This window comes from Stenella coeruleoalba (assembly GCF_951394435.1).
Source record: "Stenella coeruleoalba genome assembly, chromosome: 15".
In the NCBI taxonomy this organism is placed as follows: domain Eukaryota; kingdom Metazoa; phylum Chordata; class Mammalia; order Artiodactyla; family Delphinidae; genus Stenella; species Stenella coeruleoalba.
The window spans coordinates 29,189,074-29,210,865 of NC_137161.1; the positions used below are offsets into that span (position 1 = coordinate 29,189,074).

General features: G+C 49.2%; 1 protein-coding gene across 3 annotated transcripts; it reads left to right on the forward strand.

The window, feature by feature from the left end:
- The first annotated feature begins 11 nt into the window (after positions 1-11).
- VPS16 (VPS16 core subunit of CORVET and HOPS complexes) lies at positions 12-21,427 on the forward strand. 3 transcript variants are annotated; one of them, XM_079945916.1, is made up of 24 exons: positions 12-235; positions 14,869-14,957; positions 15,201-15,298; positions 15,386-15,514; positions 15,595-15,739; positions 15,864-15,979; positions 16,080-16,202; positions 16,333-16,388; positions 16,758-16,847; positions 16,944-17,038; positions 17,190-17,266; positions 17,723-17,854; positions 17,949-18,076; positions 18,207-18,242; positions 18,435-18,543; positions 18,707-18,841; positions 18,937-19,045; positions 19,136-19,233; positions 19,316-19,423; positions 19,745-19,822; positions 19,919-20,088; positions 20,170-20,266; positions 20,938-21,041; positions 21,157-21,427. In XM_079945916.1, exons 1-24 carry the CDS (start codon positions 183-185, stop codon positions 21,299-21,301), a joined length of 2,520 nt encoding a protein of 839 aa, XP_079802042.1. In that variant the 5' UTR covers positions 12-182; the 3' UTR covers positions 21,302-21,427. The 3 variants fall into 3 exon arrangements, with proteins under 3 accessions (XP_079802042.1, XP_079802043.1, XP_079802044.1); XM_079945917.1 differs by lacking the exons at positions 12-235; positions 14,869-14,957; positions 15,201-15,298 and having other exon boundaries at positions 15,394-15,514; positions 15,671-15,739; XM_079945918.1 differs by lacking the exons at positions 12-235; positions 14,869-14,957; positions 15,201-15,298; positions 15,386-15,514; positions 15,595-15,739 and having other exon boundaries at positions 15,921-15,979; positions 16,145-16,202.
- The last annotated feature ends 365 nt before the right edge of the window (positions 21,428-21,792 follow it).

Below are 21,792 nucleotides of genomic sequence, written 5' to 3' on the forward strand. Positions count from 1 at the left end.
GGCCGGGCCCACCCGGGCGTGGGAGGGGCGCGGCGGCGGCCAAGTGCAGCCACCCACAGCGGTGACGGCCGTGGCCGCGGCCTCGCCACGTGACCCGAACGGGCGGAAGCGGAAGTGCCTGCCTGGAGCCCGCGCTAGGTGCGTGTCCCCTCGGCGCTGGCTGGCTGCCACCTGCACCAGCTATGGACTGCTACACCGCGAACTGGAACCCGCTTGGGGACTCTGCCTTTTACCGGTGAGCCGCCCCGCCCTGCCTCCCACGGTCTGGCTTATCCCGCTCGCCCGCCGGCTTGAGTCTCTGAGCGAAGCCGGACGCGCGCGTCGCGGTCTCTACGGCGCTGGGGTCCGCCCCTCGCCGGCTCTCCCGCGGCGTCTACCACTTAACACACAGCCACCTAGGGCCGGGCCTTCCCCTTCTCCGGAGAAGGAAACTGAGGCAACCGTAGTGGTCACACTGGTAGCGGCACAGCCCAACTGAAGCCCAGGGCTGTCAGCCTCTGGAAGGATGCTCAGATCACGTTGAGGGTGGCCGCCCACGGGTGACAGTGAGTGATCGGTCTCCTGCCGGGAAGTGCTGCTGAAGTCAGACCAGGGGTGCTCCTACGGGGGCCTGCTTGCACGGCGGGCGGGGTAACAGTGCTGACCAAGGCCGGGAGAAGGAGGCGAATCGCCACTAAATCCAGAGGCAGCACGAGTGAGGACCCCCTGCTAGGGGCAGCCCTCTCATGGGAGTCGTGGAGTCCTAAACCACTAATCTTTCTAAAGTGTAGACTGATCACATCATTACCCTAATTAGGATTTTTTCCAATGACTTCTCTTCTTTGAAAAACAAAGTACAAACTCCTCGTGTTATATCTATAAACCGGCCTTATTTGTCTTTTCAACTTCGACTTCAATTTCTTCAACTCCTACCCAAATCTGTGTTCCAGTTGCACAGAACAGGATCCCAACACATCATGACGTTTCAGGGCTCCCTGTGTTCACACCAGCCTGCAGTTCCTTCTGTGAGCACTGCCATTTCCCTCTTTACTTCACTGGAGAATTCTTACTCATCCTTCAGGACTTAGTTTAAGGGTTCATTCTGAAACCTTCCCTGATTTAAGCCCAACAGACTTGACTTTCAGCTGACTTTCCTTTGGGTCTCACAAGACCCAGTGCTAAGGTCTGTTATGTATGGCACAGTAGGGCAATGTTTGTATAGGTTTCTTCTGCTAAACCAAATTCCTTGAGGGCTGAGAGCATTTCTTGCATCTCTTTATCTCCAGTGCATATTTAGAACAGTGCCTGCTATGTAGTGGTTGCCTAATAAAGTTTAAAAAAATACTTTATTGATTGCAACTAAAGATCACAAAGGCATCTCGTTGGGGTCTTATTTCAATAGAAGACAACTGTTAATGCTAGTGAAACTATATACCATTGTTATTCACATGTTAAAACTTTTCACTGTAATCTTTAATACACAAAATGTCAGCCCTTAACACTTCTGAGGTGGACAAATGCCTTGATGCAATTTTTAGAGATCTGTTGCATTTGTTGTTTATTTCTGATTCTTATAAATGTGCCTGTACAATGTGAGAAAAGTTGCAAAAATTTAGTTAAAAATCAGGGAAGTCAGTAGGAAATAACAGTGATTTAAACTTTTTGTGGAGAAGGGTTGTCAGTTGACATAGGTAGCGTGTAATTTGGTGTTTACGACACAGCATATACTTTTAAAAATATTAACTTGGGGCTTCCCTGGTGGCGCGGTGGTTAAGAATCTGCCTGCCAATGCAGGGGACACGGGTTCGAGCCCTGGTCCGGGAAGATCCCACATGCCACAGAGCAACTATGCCCGTGTGCCTGCAGCCCGTGCTCTGCAGTGGGAGAGGTCGCTGCAATGAGAGGCCTGCGCACCTCAGTGAGGAGTGGCCCCCGCTCACTGCAACTAGAGAAAAGCCCGCGAACAGCAATGAAGACCCAACGCGGCAATCAATCAATAAAAAATTAATATGTATTACTTTTGAAAATATATGTTGCCTACACAGGCTTATTAAATAGAGTACTGAAAATGGTGACCTCATTGCCATAGAACTCCTGGTTATCATATGAAGTCTTAGCTTTGTTTATACACCAATAAAATTTTACTATCTTTTTTTTTTTTTTTTTTTTTGCTGTATTGGGTCTTCATTGCTGTGCGGGGACTTTCTCTAGTTGCGGCGAGCAGGGGCTACTTTCATTGCAGTGCGTGGGCTTCTCACTGCAGTGGCTTCTCTTGCTGTGGAGCACAGGCTCTAGGCGCGTGGGCTTCAGTAGTTGTTGGCTCGTGGGCTCTAGAGTGCAGGCTCAGTAGTTGTGGCACACGGGCTTAGTTGCTCCGCGGCATGTGGGATATTCCCGGACCAGGGCTCGAACCCGTGTCTCCTGCATTGGCAGGCAGATTCTTAACCACTGGGCCACCAGGGAAGTCCCTCAATAAAGTTTTAAATGAGTGTAAATGTTGAGTACATGCTATAGACATGATCTGCATGGCTAGCCTACCCTTACCTGTACTGTACCGCCAGAAGGGAGTAGAGGTATAAGCCTTGCTGCAGACGATGTGTTGCTCTTGGTAATGGGTGTTGAGCCTTTCTATGTACTAGACACCATGCTAAGTACTTTATGTGTATTAAATTGTCTAAGTCTCACAGCCCCATGAGGTAGGTATCATTATTTTAACCCCATCTTACTGATGAGGAAACCAAGGCACAGAGAAGTTAAGGTGACCAGGTTACACAGATAGTGGAGCCAGGATTTGAGCTCGGTCTTCTTCTAGAACCTGTGTTAAAGCATAGGGTTTTTGTTTTTAAGTAGGAAAATAAAATAAGTAGAAAATATTTTAGGTGCAGATACTAGGTTTATTTGTATTTGTGTATAACCTTATGCCAAGACTTAATACATGTTCAAATAAGTGAATGAATGATAAACAGGGTGGCGGACATTTCAAGTCCTATCTACAGGATGGGATTCTTTTGCATTGGAAGTAATGTTCTGGAAAAATCACTAATTTGGGAGGGCAAGGAGAGGTAATGGTGATTAGTTCTTATGAGGCTCCAGAATTTTAACCATTTTTATTCTAAAAACCCAGTTTGAGATAATACCATTAAATAATTTTGCCCAGCCCTTTGCCACACTGAATGTATATTGGGCCAATAAAAAGACATGGACCCTTTCTGCCCTCAGAACTTATAGCCAGCAGGGAGACAGTTGATAACCACTAATGACTCTGTATTTGTTTGATCATAAGCAGTGAGGTAAAGGAGAGTGTAGGGTCCTCAGAAAGCATATAACAGATTGGTAAGTCAGAGGAAAAGAAGACTTTCTGAAGGAAACAATACCCCATCCAGGAGATGAGTAGACCTAGGTGCAGGGAATGGGATCCAAGAAGAGCATATACAAAGGTCCTGAAACGAGAGAGACAGGGACACTCTCAGTGACCTAAATAGAGAGAGCCAGTGTGGCTGGAGTGCCACAGACAAGGAGACAGGGTAAGAGACCACTTTATCTGAAGACCAGTGAGAAGCCTAAGTGAAAGGATTGATGTGATTGGATTTGCAGGATGTGTGTGTGTGTGTGTGTGTTTTAAGTTCCTCCTGGAGGCAATGGGGGGACAAGTTGGAAGGGGCAAGCAAGAATGGAGACTGGTTAGGAGGCTGGTGGAATAGACCAAGGAGAAGTTGATGGTGGTGAGCACTGGAGATGGAGAGAAGGGGACCAATAGGAGAGATATTAAGGGGGTAAAATTGAAGGACATTGTGATGAGTTGCATTTAGTAGGGAGGAGGAAGAGCAACAAATCGAGGATGACTTGGATTTTTGGCTTAACATAATGAGAAAGGAAGAGTGAGTTTGGTGGGGAAAAGAGTGAGCTTGGTGTTGAACACAGTGTTTCAGGTACTTTATTTTTTAATAAATTTATTTTTATTCATTTATGTATTTATTTATTTTTATTCTTGCTTGCATTGGGTGTCTGTTGCTGCACACGGGCCCTCTTTAGCTGTGGCGAGTGGGGGCCACTCTTCGCTGCAGTGTGCGGGCTTCCCATTGCCGTGGCTTCTCTTGCTGCAGAGCACCGGCTCTAGGCGTGGGGGCTTCAGTAGTTGTGGCTTGTGGGCTCCAGAGTGCAGGCTCAGCAGCTACAGTGCACGGGCTTAGTTGCTCCGCGGCATGTGGGATCCTCCCAGACTGGGGCTCGAACCCGTGTCCCCTGCATCGGCAGGCAGACTCCCAACCACTGCGCCACCAGGGAAGCCCTTAGAAACATCCTTTATGGTGAAGGAGACCGAAGATACATTTCGTACTTGTGGAACTCTTAGTAGAAGAGAGGTTGACTGTTTTAGTTGGTTTTATGGCTTTGTACGTTTGTCTGTTTTGCACGTATAAACGTGAACATTAAAAAAAACTGTGGTTAAATACACATAATATAAAATTTACTATCTTATTCATTATAAAGTACAATTCAGGAGTGTTAAGTATATTCACATTGTGCAGTCAATCTCCAGAACTTTTTCATCTTGCAAAATTGAATCTCTAGGGCTTTCCTGGTGGCGCAGTGGTTGAGAGTCCGCCTGCCGATGCAGGGGACACGGGTTTGTGCCCCGGTCCGGGAAGATCCCACATGCCGCGGAGCGACTAGGCCCGTGAGCCATGGCCGCTGAGCCTGCGAGTCCGGAGCCTGTGCTCCGCAACGGGAGAGGCCACAACAGTGAGAAGCCCGCGTACCGCAAAAAAAAAAAAAAAAAATTTGAATCTCTATACCCATTAAATGATAACTCCTCATTCTCCCATTCCCCCAGCCCTGGCAACTACCATTCTACTTTCTGTCTCTATGAATTTGACTACTCTAGATAGCGCATACAAGTGAAATCATACACTATTTGCTTTCTTGTGGCTGGCTTATTTCATTTAGCATACTGTCCTCAAGGTTCATCCATGTTGTAGAATGTATCAGAATTACCTTCCTTTTTAAGGCTGAATAATATTCTTTTGTATGTATATACCACATTTTATTTATGCATTCATCTGTCAGTGGACACTTGGGTTACTTCCACCTCGTGGCTATTGTGAATAATGCTGCTATAAACAATGGTGTACAAATATCTCTTCGAGACCCTGTTTTCACCCAGAAGTGGAATTTCCGGATCATATAGTAATTCTGTGTTTAATATTTTGAGGAATTATCCTACTGTTTTCCATGACAGCTGCACCGTTTTACATTTCCAGCACAAGGATACTTTAGTACTATTTATTTTTAAGGCAGGCTGGAGTCAAGGGATTTCGGGGGTGATTGTGGTCTCTTTTCGGGGCCTGGGGATTTTGGAACTGATGGATTATTCCCCAAGGCTAGACCTGATGCGCTTCTTCCTCCACAGTGATCTGACAGCTCAGCCTGGACAGGCTGGAGATCATCTATTTTCACACAAGCTCTTCTCTTACTGCAGTGGACTGTGCTTTTCCAGCAGTTCAGCTGCACTGCAGCAGGGATTTTGTCACTGTTTCCCGGAGGGGGCTGGAATTGAGACTACCATACCTGCTAGATTTAGTGATTTTCTGGTATTAGACCCAGGGTCCATTTACTGCTGCTCTGGGGATTTCCACTTCCAGGACCTGCAGGTAGAGGAGAAATATGTAGCTGACCTTCCTCACGGAAGATACGGCCTAGCGTCACAGAGTTCTCACCTCTAGACTTTTCTGAGATGCTGCTCTCAGTCTGTCCATCCACGCCCCAGGCCGACCTCGAGGCATAGCTTGAGTCACCTCACTGTCCCTGAGAAGCCTTCTTTACCTTGAAGGCTTGAAGAGGTGGCCCATGCTTTGCTGCTCTTCGCTCCCTGACCCTTACTCCTGTACCCGTATGCTTCTTTCCCACCCCAGTCTGTGTCGATGCTAACCTCCTGGACTGCAGCGAAAGCCTCCTTGGGTCTCTCCTGCCAATCGCTGACTTCACCTTGTGCTTCCCAGAGAGCTGGAAGTCGTTGCCTAGAAGAGTGTAGGGTTCCCCTGATGAAATCTGCCTGTTGTGTTGCCAACCTGCCAAGGAGGTGTGCCCCGTCTCCCTGCCTTCTCAGAAACCATGCGCCGTCCATCCACCCTCCCGCCACCATAGGTTTCTCCAACTGTTGTTACGCAGGACCCCCTGCATCAAGGTCACCTGAGATGCTGGCTGCACGCAGCTTCCTAGGCCAGATCTACTCCATTATCTCTGGGTTGGGTCCTAGGAATTTGATCTGTATTTTAACAAGCAGCCAGGTGTTTCTTTGCTGCAGGAAAATTTGAAGACCTCTACATTGTTTTCCACGATCCTTACCCCCAAGGGCTCCCTTTCAGACCTCAACCTCTATATTCAAATCTCCCCATCCTAACAAAAAATAAACTTCCCTATTCAAAAAATAAACAAGTCCCTCCTCCTCACCTCACCAAAGGTCTGAAAACTGCCACCTATACTTGCTTCCATTTTCTCTCTTCCCACCTATCACTCACTATGGTCTGACCACCCTCTTCTCAGTGACATCCTGTTACTGCACTGGACACAGCTCAGGCCTCATTTGAGCTTGACTGCCTGGGGCATTGGATAGAGGTGACCTCCCTTTTTTCTTGGAATTTGTATATAACTTTTTACAGTGAAAAATTTTAAATGTACAATTTAAAATTGTACATTTTAAATGTACAATTTGTACACACAAAATGTATAGTAGAGTGAATACCCATAGCCATTGTTTAGGCTTAAAAATTGTTATTGTGTTGTAATACATTTGCTTCAACTACTTGTAAGTTTAAAAAAATTTAAGAAAAAGTTCAAATATACGTAAATGTTCTAAAAGTAGTGTAGTGGACATCCATGTGCTCATCATCACCCAGCTTCAACAAGTGTCAGCACTTTGCCATTCACTTTTCATCTACCCGCCCCCCATCCCTCAACACACACACACTTTTTGGGACCATTTAAAAACAATATCCAGACATCTTTTCAATCAAATACATTTTCTGCTATATTTTAAAGTAAATTATAGTCACACCTTAAATGTGTATTACTTTGAAAAAAAAAGACAGTTTCCTAGAAAACTATAGTGTTATTTCACACCAAACAAAATGAACATTTAATATCATCTAGCAACCAGTCCTTCTTCAGACTTCTCCAGTTGTCTTCAAAATGCCTTTTTATAACTGGTTTGTTCAAATTGAGACCCAAATAAGAATTATTCATTTGCTTACCCACCCCACCCCACGCCCGCACTGCGTGGCTTGCGGGGAATCTTAGTTCCCTGACCGGGGATCGAACCTGGGCCCCCGTGGTGAAAGTGCTGGGTCCTAACCACTGGACCACCAGGGAATTCCCTGCTTATCTCTCTTAATTAAGTCTCTTGTAAACTTGAACATTATCATCCTTACTCTCACCCCTACCCTTTGTTTTCATGACGTTGACTTGTTTTAGAGACCTAGTCGCTTTCTGGATTTGTCCCCTTGCTTCCTCGTGGTGCCTTTGAACTTTTTTCTCTATCATAGCCTGTATTTCCTGAAACTGTGTGTTAGATCTAAAGGCTTGATCAGATTCAGGTTGACATTTTTGGCAGAAACACCTTGTACAGTGATGTGTGTGTGGTGTTCATCTGGAGGCATCATTGTATCGGGTTGTCTGCTACGAGGGAAGTTGAGATTGACAGGTAGTTTGGAGGCTGATGGCCACATCCTCACCCGTTTTCCCTCCTGTGACAAGCAAGTGGTCTGTGGAACGTGACACAGTTAATATCACTGTGATTCTAATTAGGAGACAAACCATACAGTGATTAAATAGGGGAAGTTTAGTATAAAGAACTATTAAACAGTGATAACAAAGTAACTATAAGATAAAATAAAACTGTCCTTTCCTAGGGCTGAGGAGAAAGGAAGGACAAGTTGGGGGGCGGGGAATGCCCTTCTCAAGCTGGGGTTCCTACCTCGCTGGGGAAGGTATAGTTGCAGCCCACTGGATGGTGGGGGAGTTGCTGGTTTGCCTGGGCCAGAGCTGGTCCACAGTCACTGGACAAGCAGGAAGCAGCCCTCCTGGGCACAGATAGGGCACAGGTGAGCCATAGCTGGTGGCCAGGTTCATGGGCTTGCACAGGGGGCACCAGTATGAGCAGGAGACCTGGAGCATGCGGTGTCTTGTGGAGAGAACCACGGGAAGGTGGATGCCAGTCCAGGCCAATGCTGTGAGGTCACCAAGGGATTGTGTGTTCTGGGTGCATGGTATCACCAGATGTCCTCATACCCACACTGCTGACTGACCTTGCAGCTGCTGGAAACAGCCAGAGACACCCCTCCTCCTACAATATCCCTTTACTACAGGGCCCTCTACTGAGAAAGCTTAACATCTAGCTCTCTGTGGAGCATGTATTGAAGGATGAATTTGGAGCTGGGAGGCAATAATTTGATAACTGGCACAGTCCATTCTTCGGCTGATCAGCTTCCACAAGTGCCCTCTACACTTCAACTCCCTCACAACAACAAAACAACTTTATATTTCTGCTTAACAAGATACCATCCTTCTTACAAGTAAACTTCTTTTTCCCAAAGTGAGAAGACGTACAGTCTTAACAGTCATTGTATCAATCACTATATTAGTTACTCCTCAAATTGAATTACAGTCCCACTGAATATTCTGTTACCTAAAAATTGAATTTTAAAGTTAACCTCTAATAATTTGTGTATAAAATAAAAATGGGAAGGAGAGAAGATAGTGGCTGGTATATATATATAAACCCATGCATACAACAAACACAGAGAAAATACACAAAGTGGCTATAGTCTTCATTTCTGTAACTGGTCACAAGATCATAGTATCTATGGTTTCCTTTTTCAACTACCCATCCCATATTTCCCTTGCTCTCAGCCAGAACCTTCACTGCTCTGCTCTTTACATAGTGAAGTGACCCAAACCTCAGTCATTCTGCTTTTTTTGATTGCTGAGGTTTTTCATTAACCTTTTTTGTTAGACACGGAAGTACTAAGAGGTGCCCCAGAGGATCCCTTGGGTTTCAGACAGTCCTCCTTGCCTCCATTGTGTAGCAGCAGCTTGATTTCCCCTTGGCCATCAGGATAATCACTTCAACCAGTAAATTAACCCCATTTTCTTGGCTGTTGTTTCAGTGGCATAAGGAGCCCCAAATGGCAAGGTAGCACCCTTTATATATATATATATATATATACACAAAAATATAAATTTATTTATTTATTTTTTGGCTGCGTTGGGTCTTCGTTGCTGCCTGCGGGCTTTCTCTAGTTGCGGCGAGGGGGGCTACTCCTCATTGCAGTGCACGGGCTTCTTATTGCGGTGGCTTCTCTTGTTGCGGAGCACGGGCTCTAGGCGCGCCGGCTTCAGTAGCTGTGGCACTCAGGCTCAGTAGTTGCAGCACACGGGCTTAGTTGTTCCACAGCACGTGGGATCTTCCTGGACCAGAGCTTGAACCCGTGTCCCTTGCATTGGCAGGCGGATTCTTAACCACTGCGCCATCAGGGAAGTCCCCAAGGTAGCACTCTTATCTTCTAATTCAGTGAATCCATTGTTGTGTCCCCTGGTGGAAACATTCTCCCCTTGGAGACTAAGCTCTCCAAACCAATAGGTCTCAAAGTTAGTGAAACTGGAAGCAATATTTTAATGAGAGTCATTAGGTGTAATAGTGAGAGGAGCCACTCCCACTTCCACTCCTTGATTCCAGGTCCCCCATATTCTGACTGTGGAGGAGATAATACTATATAATGGTCTCTGATGCAAAGCATAAGCTTGCATCCTGTAAGACAGGGCCCCATACTTTTAGGATACTGTCTCCCAATGGGTGCTTTAACTGAGTCGTCAGTACATTTAGACCAGCCACTTCTGGGTAATGGGATATATGGTAAGACTTGTTGATTCCATGGACCTGAGCCCACTGCTGCACTTCCTTTGCTGTGCAGTGAAGTCCTTGATTAGTCGCAAGGCTTTGCAGAATGCTACAACGGTAGATGAGACGTTCTGTTTGTTTATTTATTTATTTATTTATTTATTTATTTTGCTTGTGGTGCGTTTTAGTTGCGGCATGCGGGCTCTTAGTTGCATTATGAGGATTCTTAGTTGTGGCATGCACACGGAATCTAGTTCCCCGACCAGGGATCGAACCTGGGCCCCCTTCATTGGGAGCATGGAGTCTTACCCACTGGACCACCAAGGAAGTCCCATGGTACATGAGACATGCTGTACGTCCACGATGGTAGGTGCTAGCAAAGGCATTACAGGTAAAGAAGACAAATCCACATCCAGAATATGTATTCCAGTGAGGACAAATCTTTGTCTCCTCCATGATGGAAGAGGTCCAGTGTAATCGACTTGCGGACTGCTCCCCCTGGGAATGGTGCCATACTGGGACCATGTATTGGTCTCTGCTCTTGGCCGATTAACCACTCAGCAGTAATGTTAGCCAGGTCAGCCTTGGAGAGGGAGGCTCCCAAGACATCTACCTCAAGTGAGAGCATAACAGGGTCTTCAAGTAGAGGAAGGCTAGTCTCCTCGGACACAGGAAGGCAAGCTACTTCCACTGGTAAGGAAGACTCAGAATGACTTGGGGGCTCAAGATTGTCAGTTTCATCTGGGTCTAACCAGTTATCTCCCTTCCAAGTTTCAGGATTCCTTCCTTTTCTAATTAGTGCCCTAACTTTCACATGTGCCAGAGAATTTAACTGTCATTGTTTAACAACCCATAAGATTAAACTCTGTCTTTGATTTTCAGCAGTAGCAGCTGTGTGACTACAAGAAATAAGAGATTCTTTTAGGCTGTTACAGAAGCTTTCTGCTTCTCAGACCGTGACTGCAGCTGAAAGTTAATGGACCTAACCTTGTCATTTTCTCTTTGTAAATGTTCAAGTACACTCAAAATAACCCATCCACACCACAGCCTTTATAATCATCGTTATTGCCATACAGTCAAGCACGTGTTTGACTTGGCATTTCACTACACTGAACTACAGGTTTGGTTAATTGTGATGCTGCTGCACGCAGTGGGTTACTAGCATCCGTTTTGCATTGTCAGGGAACACGGCACTGCACCCAAGCCCAAGCACATGACCAAACCAGTCCTCAAATCCCATCTTTAGGAGTCTGTCTCCTGGGGCCACTCCCTGCACCAATTAGTCTGGGTCCAGTCAAGAGATGTAGACTGGGCAAGTTTAATAAATGTAAGGAATTATTAAGCTGTCATAAAGAGTAACTATAAGATGTGAGAAATTTTTATATGGTAGCCTAGGGCTAAGGGAGAGTACTCAAGAAACAACAAACTTGGCAGGAGGGACCTTCCCCAGGCTGGGGTTCATTTCAGACCTCAGAGAAAATACAGTTGCAGCCCGCCGGATGGCAGTGAAGTTTACCGGTTTCCCTGGGCCAGAGCTGGTCCACAGTTGCTTGGCCAGCAAGAAGCAACCCTCTGGGGTTCAGCAGGTAGGGGCCACAGGTGAGCTGCAACTAGGGGTCAGTGGTGTGGGCGTGCAGAGGGAGTTGGGGAGCTGATGCCGGCAGCCTGGAGCACTTAGTGTCTGTAAGGCAAGCCACAGCCAGTGATTGGGTGCATGGTTGTGCAGAGGGGGTCAGTGGAAACAAGGCTACGAGCAGGGCAGTCAGTGGCCTGGCATCTTGGCATGCAGAGGGAGTAGGGCCTGGTGTAGGCAGGAGGCCAGGAATGCCATGTCTGTCCAGGGAGCCAGTCTGGGCAAGCCTTGGAGGTTGCTGCATGGCTGGTCAGAGCACCACCAGATGTCCTCACACCCTAGCTGCTGGGTGACTGCCCTGCTGGAAGCAGCAGGAGAAGCCTCTTCCTCGTGCAGTGTTCCTCCAGCGCCCTCTACTGAGGAGGCTTAACATCAGGCTCACTGTGAAGGAGAAATTCTTAAAAGAATACTGTCTGTTATCACAAAACACATATGGAAGAGTGAATTTGGAGCTATGTGTCAGTGAATTGATAACTGGCATGCTAGGTCTGTTTGGATATCTATCTTCCCATCAGATTTAATCTAAGGGATTTTAGTAACAAAAGGTCAAAAGAAATGTACATGGGGTTGAAAAATTCAAATAATGCAAAGGTATATAGCCTACAAATTGTCAGTCTCCCTATTCCCCTCCCCCATTCACCACCCTCTCCAAAGGTAACCACTGTCTCTCCACGCTGGCTCAGTGTGGAGGCCTATGAGAGTTCTTCTATGTATTTACACACATACGTGTGATTATATGTAAATATGCTTATAAAAATATGTGCTGTTTTTTATTGTGTAAGTGGATTCATATGGTTCATACTGCACTGCAGCTTGCCTTTTTTTTTACTTAACAATATATCTTAGAGGCCACTTCATGTCAACATACCCAGTCACTTTGTTAATAGGCACATAATATTCCCCAAAATGGGCATAAGTAGTTTATTTAACCAGTCTCATTTTAATGGGCATTTAAGGAGATTTTTCCAGGATTTTTAAAAACTATTTTAAACAGTGCTGCAGTGAATTCATACCTTTGTGTACTTGTGCAAGTAGTTTCATAGGTTAGACTCTTGGAAGGAAATTGCTAAGATAGAGTGCATACACATTTAAAAATTGGATACATAAGTGCTTCATTCTCTTCCATAAGGGTTGAACCATTTTACACTCCCACCAATATGTAGGAAAGTGTTCATTTTCCCACATCTTCAACAATATTCCATGTTATTTATTAACCTCTTAATTTTTTGCCATTCAGATAGCCAAAACATAAAAATAATTTTTAAATTCATATTTACCTAGTTGTTAAGTATGTCTGTTCATATCCTTTGACTATTTTTCTATTGTGTTGTCTCTACTGATTTGTAAAGGAGTTCTTTACGTGTTCTCCATGATAACCCTTTGTTACAAATGTTACAGATTTTTTCACAGTAGTCACTTGACTTTTATGTATTAATGTTTAACATACATATGTTAAGTTTTATGTGATAACGTCTATCAGTCTTTTCCTTTTTAATTTCTGGGTTTTGTGTCTTACTCTGAAAGACTTTTCCATAGTTCACATTATGAAAATATTAGCTTACATTTTTCTCAAGTTTTTTATGTTTCGTTTTAAACTATTTTCACAGTTATGATATAGCCCTTGACCATTTTTCTTTTACTTTTATTTTCATTTTTTTCACAACTAATTAGAGCTTTTTTAAAAAAGTATTTTTGTTTTTATTTATTTATTTTTGGCTGCATTGGGTCTCCGTTGCTGCGCGTGGGCTTTCGCTAGTTGCGGCGAGCAGGGGCTACTCTGTTGTGGTGCGCAGGCTTCTCATTGTGGTGGCATCTCGTTGCGGAGCACGGGCTCTAGACACGCGGGCTTCAGTAGTTGCGGCACGCGGGCTCGGTAGTTGTGGCACATGGGCTTAGTTACTTCGTGGCATGTGGGATCTTCCCGAACCAGGGATCGAACACATGTCCCCTGCATTGGCAGGCAGATTCTTAACCACTGTGCCACTAGGGAAGTCCTTAACTTTAGTTTTTAAGTGTATTCAATATCTGATATATATATCTGTTTTCATATTTTCAAATGTTCTTAAATATTATCCAGTATTTTCTCTTTCAGATGACATTTTTTTGCCCCCCCCAGATGAACTGTAGAATCAGTTTGTGCTTCCCTACCCACCAGAAAATTGGACTGATTTTTAATGGAATTCTCTTGCATTTATACATCCTTTAGAATATTTCTTCATGTCTTCTATATCCTTGAGTAAACTGATTTGATTTTGCAAAAAATGTTTATTAGGTTTATTGTTCGGTATCATAGTTTTATTGCTATCAAGAGTTATATTTCTAATTAGTTCTTGCTATGGTATAGAAAACTAGTTGGTATAGAAAAAAATATATTGATTTTTGTTGATCACTTACTGAGCTCTTTCTTTCATTGTTCCATAGACTGCTTTGGATGTTCTAAGTAGACTATCTCGTTATTTGTAAATGAATAGTAGCAACCTCATTCCTTCTTCAAAATGGAAACCTCTGGGGGTTTTTTCTTAAATTATTTTGGCTAGAATGCCGAGAAGAATGTCAATAGAAAGAAATGATGGACATCTTCCTGATCTTTAACGGGAAGTTTCCTGAAATGATACTAGCCGAAACACCCTCCTTCTTGAACATTGTCTTCTCTTGGTATCCTGGTGTAGTGTCCACTTCTTCTCTGTCCCCTTTTCCCCACCTCCAGCCTTCAAATGATGGCATGCCTCAAGCCTCCTACTCTGTCTTCCCATGCAGCACGTCTCTTGGTGATCCATGCGTATCTCAGATTGCAGTCATCTCGTGCCAGTTTGCCAGTTTGTAATTTCAGTTACCTCCTGTGAGTCAAGCATTCATATATTGGCATCTGCAACCCAGGACTCTCCCTAGCTCTAGGCTTACTAAAGAGCTCCTCTTGGATTTCTTTCAGGCACTGCTCACTCAGTACCTCTAAAACTGAGTTCATTATCAACAGGCGTTGAGCTGGACCCCTGGGTGTAAAGCCCATAACCAGATTCAGTGTTAAGAACCAGAAATAGAAGAAAGGCTGTCTATCCTGGGAGGCCCTCCTGGAGGGTCTTATTTCCTGCTAATGCAGGCTCAAGCCAACCACCCCACCCTAGTCCCACCTCACTTTGTGCCCTGGATATTGGCCACACAGCCTGCCCTCCAAACACCCTCTGCTCCCTCACCTGCTATCCCTAAGCATGCATGTGGTCAGCTGGCCTAGCTGTTTCTAGTCATCACCCCCCTCCCTGCCCCTTGGGGGGGAACAGATGGAGGCATTAGGGGCTCCTCTGGGGCTCAGCCCATCTGGATGCAGGATCATGACGAGTCTAATCTCTGTTTGTCACTGTGTGGGCAGGAAATATGAGCTGTATAGCATGGACTGGGACCTGAAGGAGGAACTGAGGGACTGCCTGGTGGCCGCTGCGCCCTATGGGGGCCCCATTGGTAAGTTTCCCCTCTGGCACTGCATGCTCTGGGACCGCGGGATGAACTTGGGGTCCTTGCTGTTGGGTGGTTCTTGCTGGCATATGCTACCCACCCCCACTCCACCCTACTGAGATGCTTTTAATCCTGGTTCTCGGGAGGCCTGCCACATGTGGGGCGGGCCTAAGGAGCTAGTTCATAAGGCCTGCTTCACATGGGGTGGGCCTGGGCAGCTAGGACAGAAGGTTTCTTCTCAAACCACAGCGCTGCTGAGGAACCCCGGGCGGAAGGAGAAGCCTGCCAGCGCACGGCCAGTTCTTGAGATCTACTCAGCTTCTGGTGTGCCTCTGGCCAGTCTGCTGGTGAGCACCCTGCCTGCCCTGCGGCTGGGGGCTGGACAGGGTTCTGCATCCCGAGGACAGCTTCCGGAACCTCCCTCTCCTCTGCAGTGGAAGAGTGGGCCCGTGGTGTCCCTGGGCTGGTCAGCAGAGGAGGAGCTGCTCTGTGTGCAGGAAGACGGGGTCGTGCTGGTTTATGGGCTTCATGGTGACTTCCGGAGACACTTCAGCATGGGCAATGTAGGGGCCCCAGGGGGCTGGGGAAAAGGGATGGAGTCTGGGAATCTGCGGCTCCCTCAACCCACGGCCCCTCTCTCCAGGAGGTGCTCCAGAACCGGGTTCTAGATGCCCGGATCTTCCATACTGAGTTTGGTTCTGGGGTGGCCATCCTCACAGGGGCCCACCGCTTCACCCTCAGTGCCAACGTGGGCGACCTCAAACTCCGCCGGATGCCAGAGGTGCCAGGTGAGCCCTGACACCCCTGAGGCAGCATTCACTGCCCACAAATGTGCCTCCAGTCCATGGGACCATCAGAGGCAGAAACTGTGGGCTCTGGTCAGCCTGAGGTTGTCCTCTTCCCTGGCCGCAGGTCTGCAGAGTGCACCATCATGCTGGACCACAATGTGCCAGGACCGAGTGGCACACATTCTTCTGGCTGTAGGACCTGATCTTTACCTCCTGGATCACGCAGCCTGCTCTGCAGTGGTGAGAGGCCTTGAGTGGGAGTGAACTGGAGGGACTGGGGGAGGCAGTGGGAGGCTCTGAGAAGTCAGTATCTTTGGTGTCCTCTCCGGCCCTGCCCCAGACACCCCCTGGCCTAGCCGCAGGAGTGAGCAGCTTCCTGCAGATGGCTGTCTCCTTCACCTACAGACACCTGGCGCTCTTCACAGACACAGGGTACATCTGGATGGGGACAGCGTCTCTCAAGGTGTGATCCTGGGACAACACAGGGGCACCATGCCTTGTCTAGGAAAGATCTCTTGTGGGTAGGGGAAGGGCTTTTGAACCAGACTGGTGACTGTTGAGACAGGACCATGACATTCCCTGCACCCTTTCAGGAGAAGCTGTGTGAGTTCAACTGCAACATCCGGGCTCCCCCGAAGCAGATGGTCTGGTGAGGATGAGGGTGTTATCCTGGGGGTAGAAGTGGACATAGCCTTGTCTCCTGGGACAAGTTGATTCATCCTGTCTACTGACCCAGCCAAGTGGAGCTTGAATCTTGTCTTCTCTGCCAGTGCATATTTGAGGGGCCAGTCCCCTGTGGGCCCCAGATACCCCTGGGAGTTGATAGCACAGGATGAGAGGGAAGCAGACCGGTCAGCCAGAGGAATGGGATAAGCGGCAGCAAGCCTATGCAGGGTTGTCCCAAGGCAGAGTGATACAAGCAGCGATGTGGGAGACATGGCTGTGGACCAGGCATCCCGTGTGTCCGTGTGTGTGTGTGTGTGTGTGTGTGTGTGTGTGTGTGTGGTGCTGTCCACAGGTGCAGCCGTCCTCGCAGCAAGGAGAGGGCCGTTGTGGTAGCCTGGGAGAGGCGGCTAATGGTGGTGGGCGACGCACCTGAGGGCATCCAGTATCCTTGGAGGGCTGCTGGGGGTGAGGAGGGGGAAGGAGGGTTGCCTGCCCTGCGCCATCTCTGGGTGCTCTTAGGAACCTTGACCAAGCTCAGGTTCGTGCTGGATGAGGACTCCTACCTGGTGCCTGAGCTGGATGGGGTCCGCATCTTCTCCCGCAGTACCCATGAGTTCTTGCACGAGGTTCCAGGTGAGGCCCTCATAAGAGCACCGGGTGACCCAGGGCAGGGGCTCCTCGGCACCACAGCTGCCCTGGGCCGGTGCCCCGGAGTAGGATCAGGGTACTGAGGTAGGGATGAGGGTTTCCTGACCCCCTTTCCCACTTACCAATTTCCTCCCAGTGGCCAGCGAGGAGATCTTTAAAATTGCCTCAATGGCCCCCGGAGCGCTACTGTTGGAGGCCCAGAAGGAATATGAGGTAAAGCCTTGGGCTTCTCCTTGGGCCTCAGGATGCTGTCCTTCCCCTTCCCCTAATTGGCCCAGCCCATGCCCCTGCAGCCAAGTGCTACCTGTCAAGACAGGGGTCCAGACAGGACATTGGGGTGGGCTGGGCTAGAGAGAGCTGGCTCAGGTGGATTGAAGGGACATGGTGTCCTTCGTGTGGTGATAGGGAGGGGCAGGGAACCCCCAGTCTAGGCACAAGTCAGGGCTCTATTGAGAGGTCTCAGGGCCCTCACAGGCAACTGTGGGCTGCTATGGGGGTGTGTGTGGGCACCTTGCGGGGAGGACTGAGTGGGCTGAGGGGATTTGGGGCCTGGCCTCTGCAGCCTTCCAAACCAGCCCATTTGAACCACAGCCCGGAGGGGTTAGGGGCCAGACATGGAGGTGTTCTCAGTCATGACGCACTGTCCCTGGCACCTTCCCCCCTCCCCAGAAAGAGAGCCAGAAGGCGGATGAGTACCTACGGGAGATCCAGGAGCTGGGGCAGCTGCCCCAGGCCGTGCAGCAGTGCATCGAGGCCGCGGGACATGAGCACTGGCCAGACATGCAGAAGAGTCTGCTCAGGGTTGGGCTGGATGGCAGGGCTGGAGGGAGGGGGTGCTGGGCAAGGGTGGGCTGGCAGAGAGGGAAGCTCTCTCTTGCCCTCTGGCTCTTTTCAGGCGGCCTCCTTTGGAAAGTGTTTCCTGGACAGATTTCCACCCGACAGCTTTGTGCGCATGTGTCAGGACCTTCGTGTACTCAATGCCATTCGGGACTATCACATCGGGATTCCCCTCACCTATAGCCAGTATCCCCAAGTGTGCTGACAGGGTGTTTACTTCCAGGGGTGGAAGGGCAAGGGGATGGAGATGCCTCCTGAAGGTCCTTGGCAAATAGGACTTATCTCCCAACTGGATCCTTAACCAAATAAAATACAGATACAAGCAGCTCACCATCCAGGTGCTGCTGGACAGGTACAGCAAGCCCAGGGTGCTGGGAGGAGGGCCGTAAGTGGGTGGGCATTACAGCCCCTGGTGTGCTCTTGTGGTCACTGCTCGTGATTCATTTCCTTGGGATCTGAGAGGCTGGAGTTACAGGCTGGGACCACTCTGCCCTCTTTCTACCCCACTTTATCCCTTGTGCCCTTCACCTCCCTTGTCTGCCAGGCTTGTGTTGCGGAGGCTTTACCCCCTGGCCATTCAGATATGTGAGTACCTGCGGCTTCCTGAAGTGCAGGGCGTCAGCAGAATCCTGGCCCACTGGGCCTGCTACAAGGTGAGGATATAGGACAGAGTTTAAGGGGATTTAGGGGCTTACAGGCCCTGGTGAGGTGTAGGAAATAAGTGTAGAGCTGAAAGGGTGGGTCCTGATCAAGGCAGTGGGGGTGGGGGTTAAGGGGTGAGAGCCAGGTTTGTGTGACACCCCCTTCCCTCTGCAGGTACAACAGAAGGACGTGTCTGACGAGGATGTTGCTCGTGCCATTAACCAGAAGCTGGGGGACACACCTGGTGTCTCTTACTCTGACATTGCTGCACGAGCCTATGGCTGTGGCCGCACGGAGCTGGCCATCAAGGTGCGGGTGCCTAGCCCTCCCTGGATGCTCTGATGTGGGTGTTAGAGGTCCCCAGGCCAGCTCCTTCTCTCTGTGCCTTCCTCCCCACCCCACAGCTGCTGGAATATGAGCCACGCTCTGGGGAACAGGTTCCCCTTCTCCTAAAGATGAAGAGGAGCAAACTGGCGCTAAGCAAGGCCATCGAGAGTGGGGATACTGACCTGGGTGAGCAGGGTTTGGGTGAGGACAAGGCTGGGGACCCTGGGCTGAGGAAGGGGCTGGGCTGGACCCTCATCCCACCTTATTGTCCCATAGTGTTCACGGTGCTGCTGCACCTGAAGAATGAGCTGAACCGAGGAGACTTTTTCATGACGCTTCGGAACCAGCCCATGGCCTTAAGTTTGTACCGACAGGTGTGTGCAGGGGGCAGCGTGGGGTGGAGCCTCCTGAGCCCTTGAGTTGGCTTTGCTGACTGCCCACCTGCTGTGGCCCCAGTTCTGTAAGCATCAAGAGCTAGAGACGCTGAAGGACCTTTACAATCAGGATGACAACCACCAGGAGCTGGGCAGCTTCCACGTCCGAGCCAGCTACGCTGCAGAGGAGGTCTGAGGGCCGCAGGGCGGGTGGGGCCCACGGGCTGGGCCGGTGGTCTGGCTCCTTCTCCAGGAGTCTAGGCCTTGAATGCAGCACATACCCCATTTGGTCCTCACTGTGGGGGGAGAGCTTGAGAAGACATGAGGCCAGGCTGGGGATTGGTCCCAGAGGAGCTGGTCTTTCCATTAGGGACAGCAGAGCCGTGTGCCCAGTGGCCAAGGCTGGCAGTGGCAACCCTGGGCACAGCGATGGGGGAGAAAACCATAGCCTGGGTGGGAGGGCCGAGGTCCTTTGTGCTATGAACTCAGGTGTCCCTTCTTGCCCTTGCAGCGTATTGAGGGGCGGGTCGCAGCTCTGCAGGCGGCAGCCGACGCATTCTACAAGGCCAAGAATGAGTTCGCAGCCAAGGTTTGTCCCGTTCTTCTCTAACAACCTCCTCTCCTCCCCTCCCGGTCTTCCCTCCTTGTCCCTCTCATCCCTGTCCTGCCTTATCCCTGTCCCCAGGCCACAGAGGATCAAATGCGGCTCCTACGGCTGCAGCGACGCCTAGAAGATGAGCTGGGGGGCCGGTTCTTAGACCTGTCTGTACACGACACGGTCACCACCCTCATCCTCAGCGGCCAAAACAAGCGTGCGGAGCAGCTGGCACGTGACTTCCGCATCCCTGACAAGAGGTAGATGAGGGCCTGGTGTGCCTATAGGTCCCAGGACCCCCTGCCCCTCCTGGAACACCTCCATCCCCAACTTTCCCACAGGCTCTGGTGGCTGAAGCTGACCGCCCTAGCAGATCTGGAAGACTGGGAGGAGCTAGAGAAGTTTTCTAAGAGCAAGAAATCACCTATCGGCTACCTGGTGAGATGGGGCCCTCCCTCTACCCCACCTCCAGTGAGGTAGTACTGGGGAGAGGGCCAGGCTCAGACAGTCTGTTCACACATCTGTTCAGCTCTCCCGCAGAGCTAGTGGGAGCTTCCTGGGCCAGGCACATGGGAGGATGGGCCTGAGTCTGCCTGCAAATGTTGAGGGGGAGGGAGAATGAGCTGCTTTCCCAAAGGAGGGCCACAAGGGACACCACGTGCCTGAAGGAAAGTCCTGTTTGGGAGGGAGGGGCACAGGGAGGGCACATATGTGAGGCAGTGGAGGATGTTGAGGGGTTTGTTTTCTGTGGCAGGTGGTTCAGAGGTGTGGTGGGTCGGTGGGATAAGGGCAGCCATGAGAGAAAACTCAGGCCCTGGGAGGGCAGGAAGGTGCCTGCTGTGAGTGAGTAGCGGTGGATGGTGGAGTGGACACATGGAAATAATTGGTCCCAAAGCTCTAACAGATCTTTGTGGTAGGTTGTTTCTGCCCAAAGAATGTTGAGATCACAACTGTTGTATGTGTATGTTGGGTGGGAATGGGCGGGCATTATACAGACTGAAGGGTATATAAAATACATTGGGATAATAAATCCACTGGACTTTGCTCATAAGAGAGAGAACAGGAGATCTCTGCCTTATCTTCCCTCTCCACCCTCTCCCTCTCCTAAGCCCTTTGTGGAAATCTGCATGAAACAACACAACAAATATGAAGCCAAAAAGTATGCTTCCCGCGTGGGTCCTGAGCAGAAGGTCAAGGCCTTGCTTCTCGTTGGGTGCGTCTGCTGAGAGCCCTAAGGGTGCTGGGTGGCTGAGCCAGTGGGCTGATGAGAGGCATGGTTTGTGCCCTTGGGCAGCGCAATACCATCTCCCCTCCTGCTGAAACCCCAGGGACGTGGCTCAGGCTGCAGACGTTGCCATCGAGCACCGGAATGAGGCAGAGATGAGCCTCGTATTGTCCCACTGCACTGGAGCCACAGATGGGGCCACAGCTGACAAGATTCAGCGGGCCCGGGCTCAAGCCCAGAAGAAGTGAGGGGCCTACCTGCTCATCTCCGCAAGCCCTGGGCCTGGCAGAAGTGTCACTGCTCATCTAGCTCTTACCCCAGAGCAAAGCCCGAAGAGCTGGGGTGAGAATGAGGGTTCTGGTTGTAAATAAAGTCGAAACATTTTAGAGTACTTGTCTATGCAAGTCCATTCTAAGCAAAAGCAAGCTGGAGGCAGAACCTTCCAGATACCTCAGCAGAACCATGTGTTTGATTGTGGGGTACTGGAGAGGGAGCTTCTCCAGTGAGATTTACAGACCCCTCTCCACAGTTACCAAGGAAAGTCCTCTCAAGCCCACAGCCCCTAGGAAGATTATGGGGAAAGGTGGCACAAAACATAATAAGCACCAAGTCATCAAGAACCACACTGAAAAGCATTACACACACACACACACACACACACACACACACACACACACACACACACGAAACATGCTAAACACTTTACCATTGTTTTCATTTATTCCACAAGACAGCCCTG

What these genes read in the sequence shown, in the direction of transcription:
- VPS16 (XM_079945916.1), top strand. Translation starts at nt 183, where the DNA reads ATGGACTGCTACACCGCGAACTGGAACCCGCTTGGGGACTCTGCCTTT. An exon ending in TGCCTCTGGCCAGTCTGCTG is followed by an intron (nt 15,299 to 15,385) that starts GTGAGCACCCTG and finishes TCTCCTCTGCAG; the next exon opens with TGGAAGAGTGGGCCCGTGGT. An exon ending in GACGCACCTGAGGGCATCCA is followed by an intron (nt 16,848 to 16,943) that starts GTATCCTTGGAG and finishes GACCAAGCTCAG; the next exon opens with GTTCGTGCTGGATGAGGACT.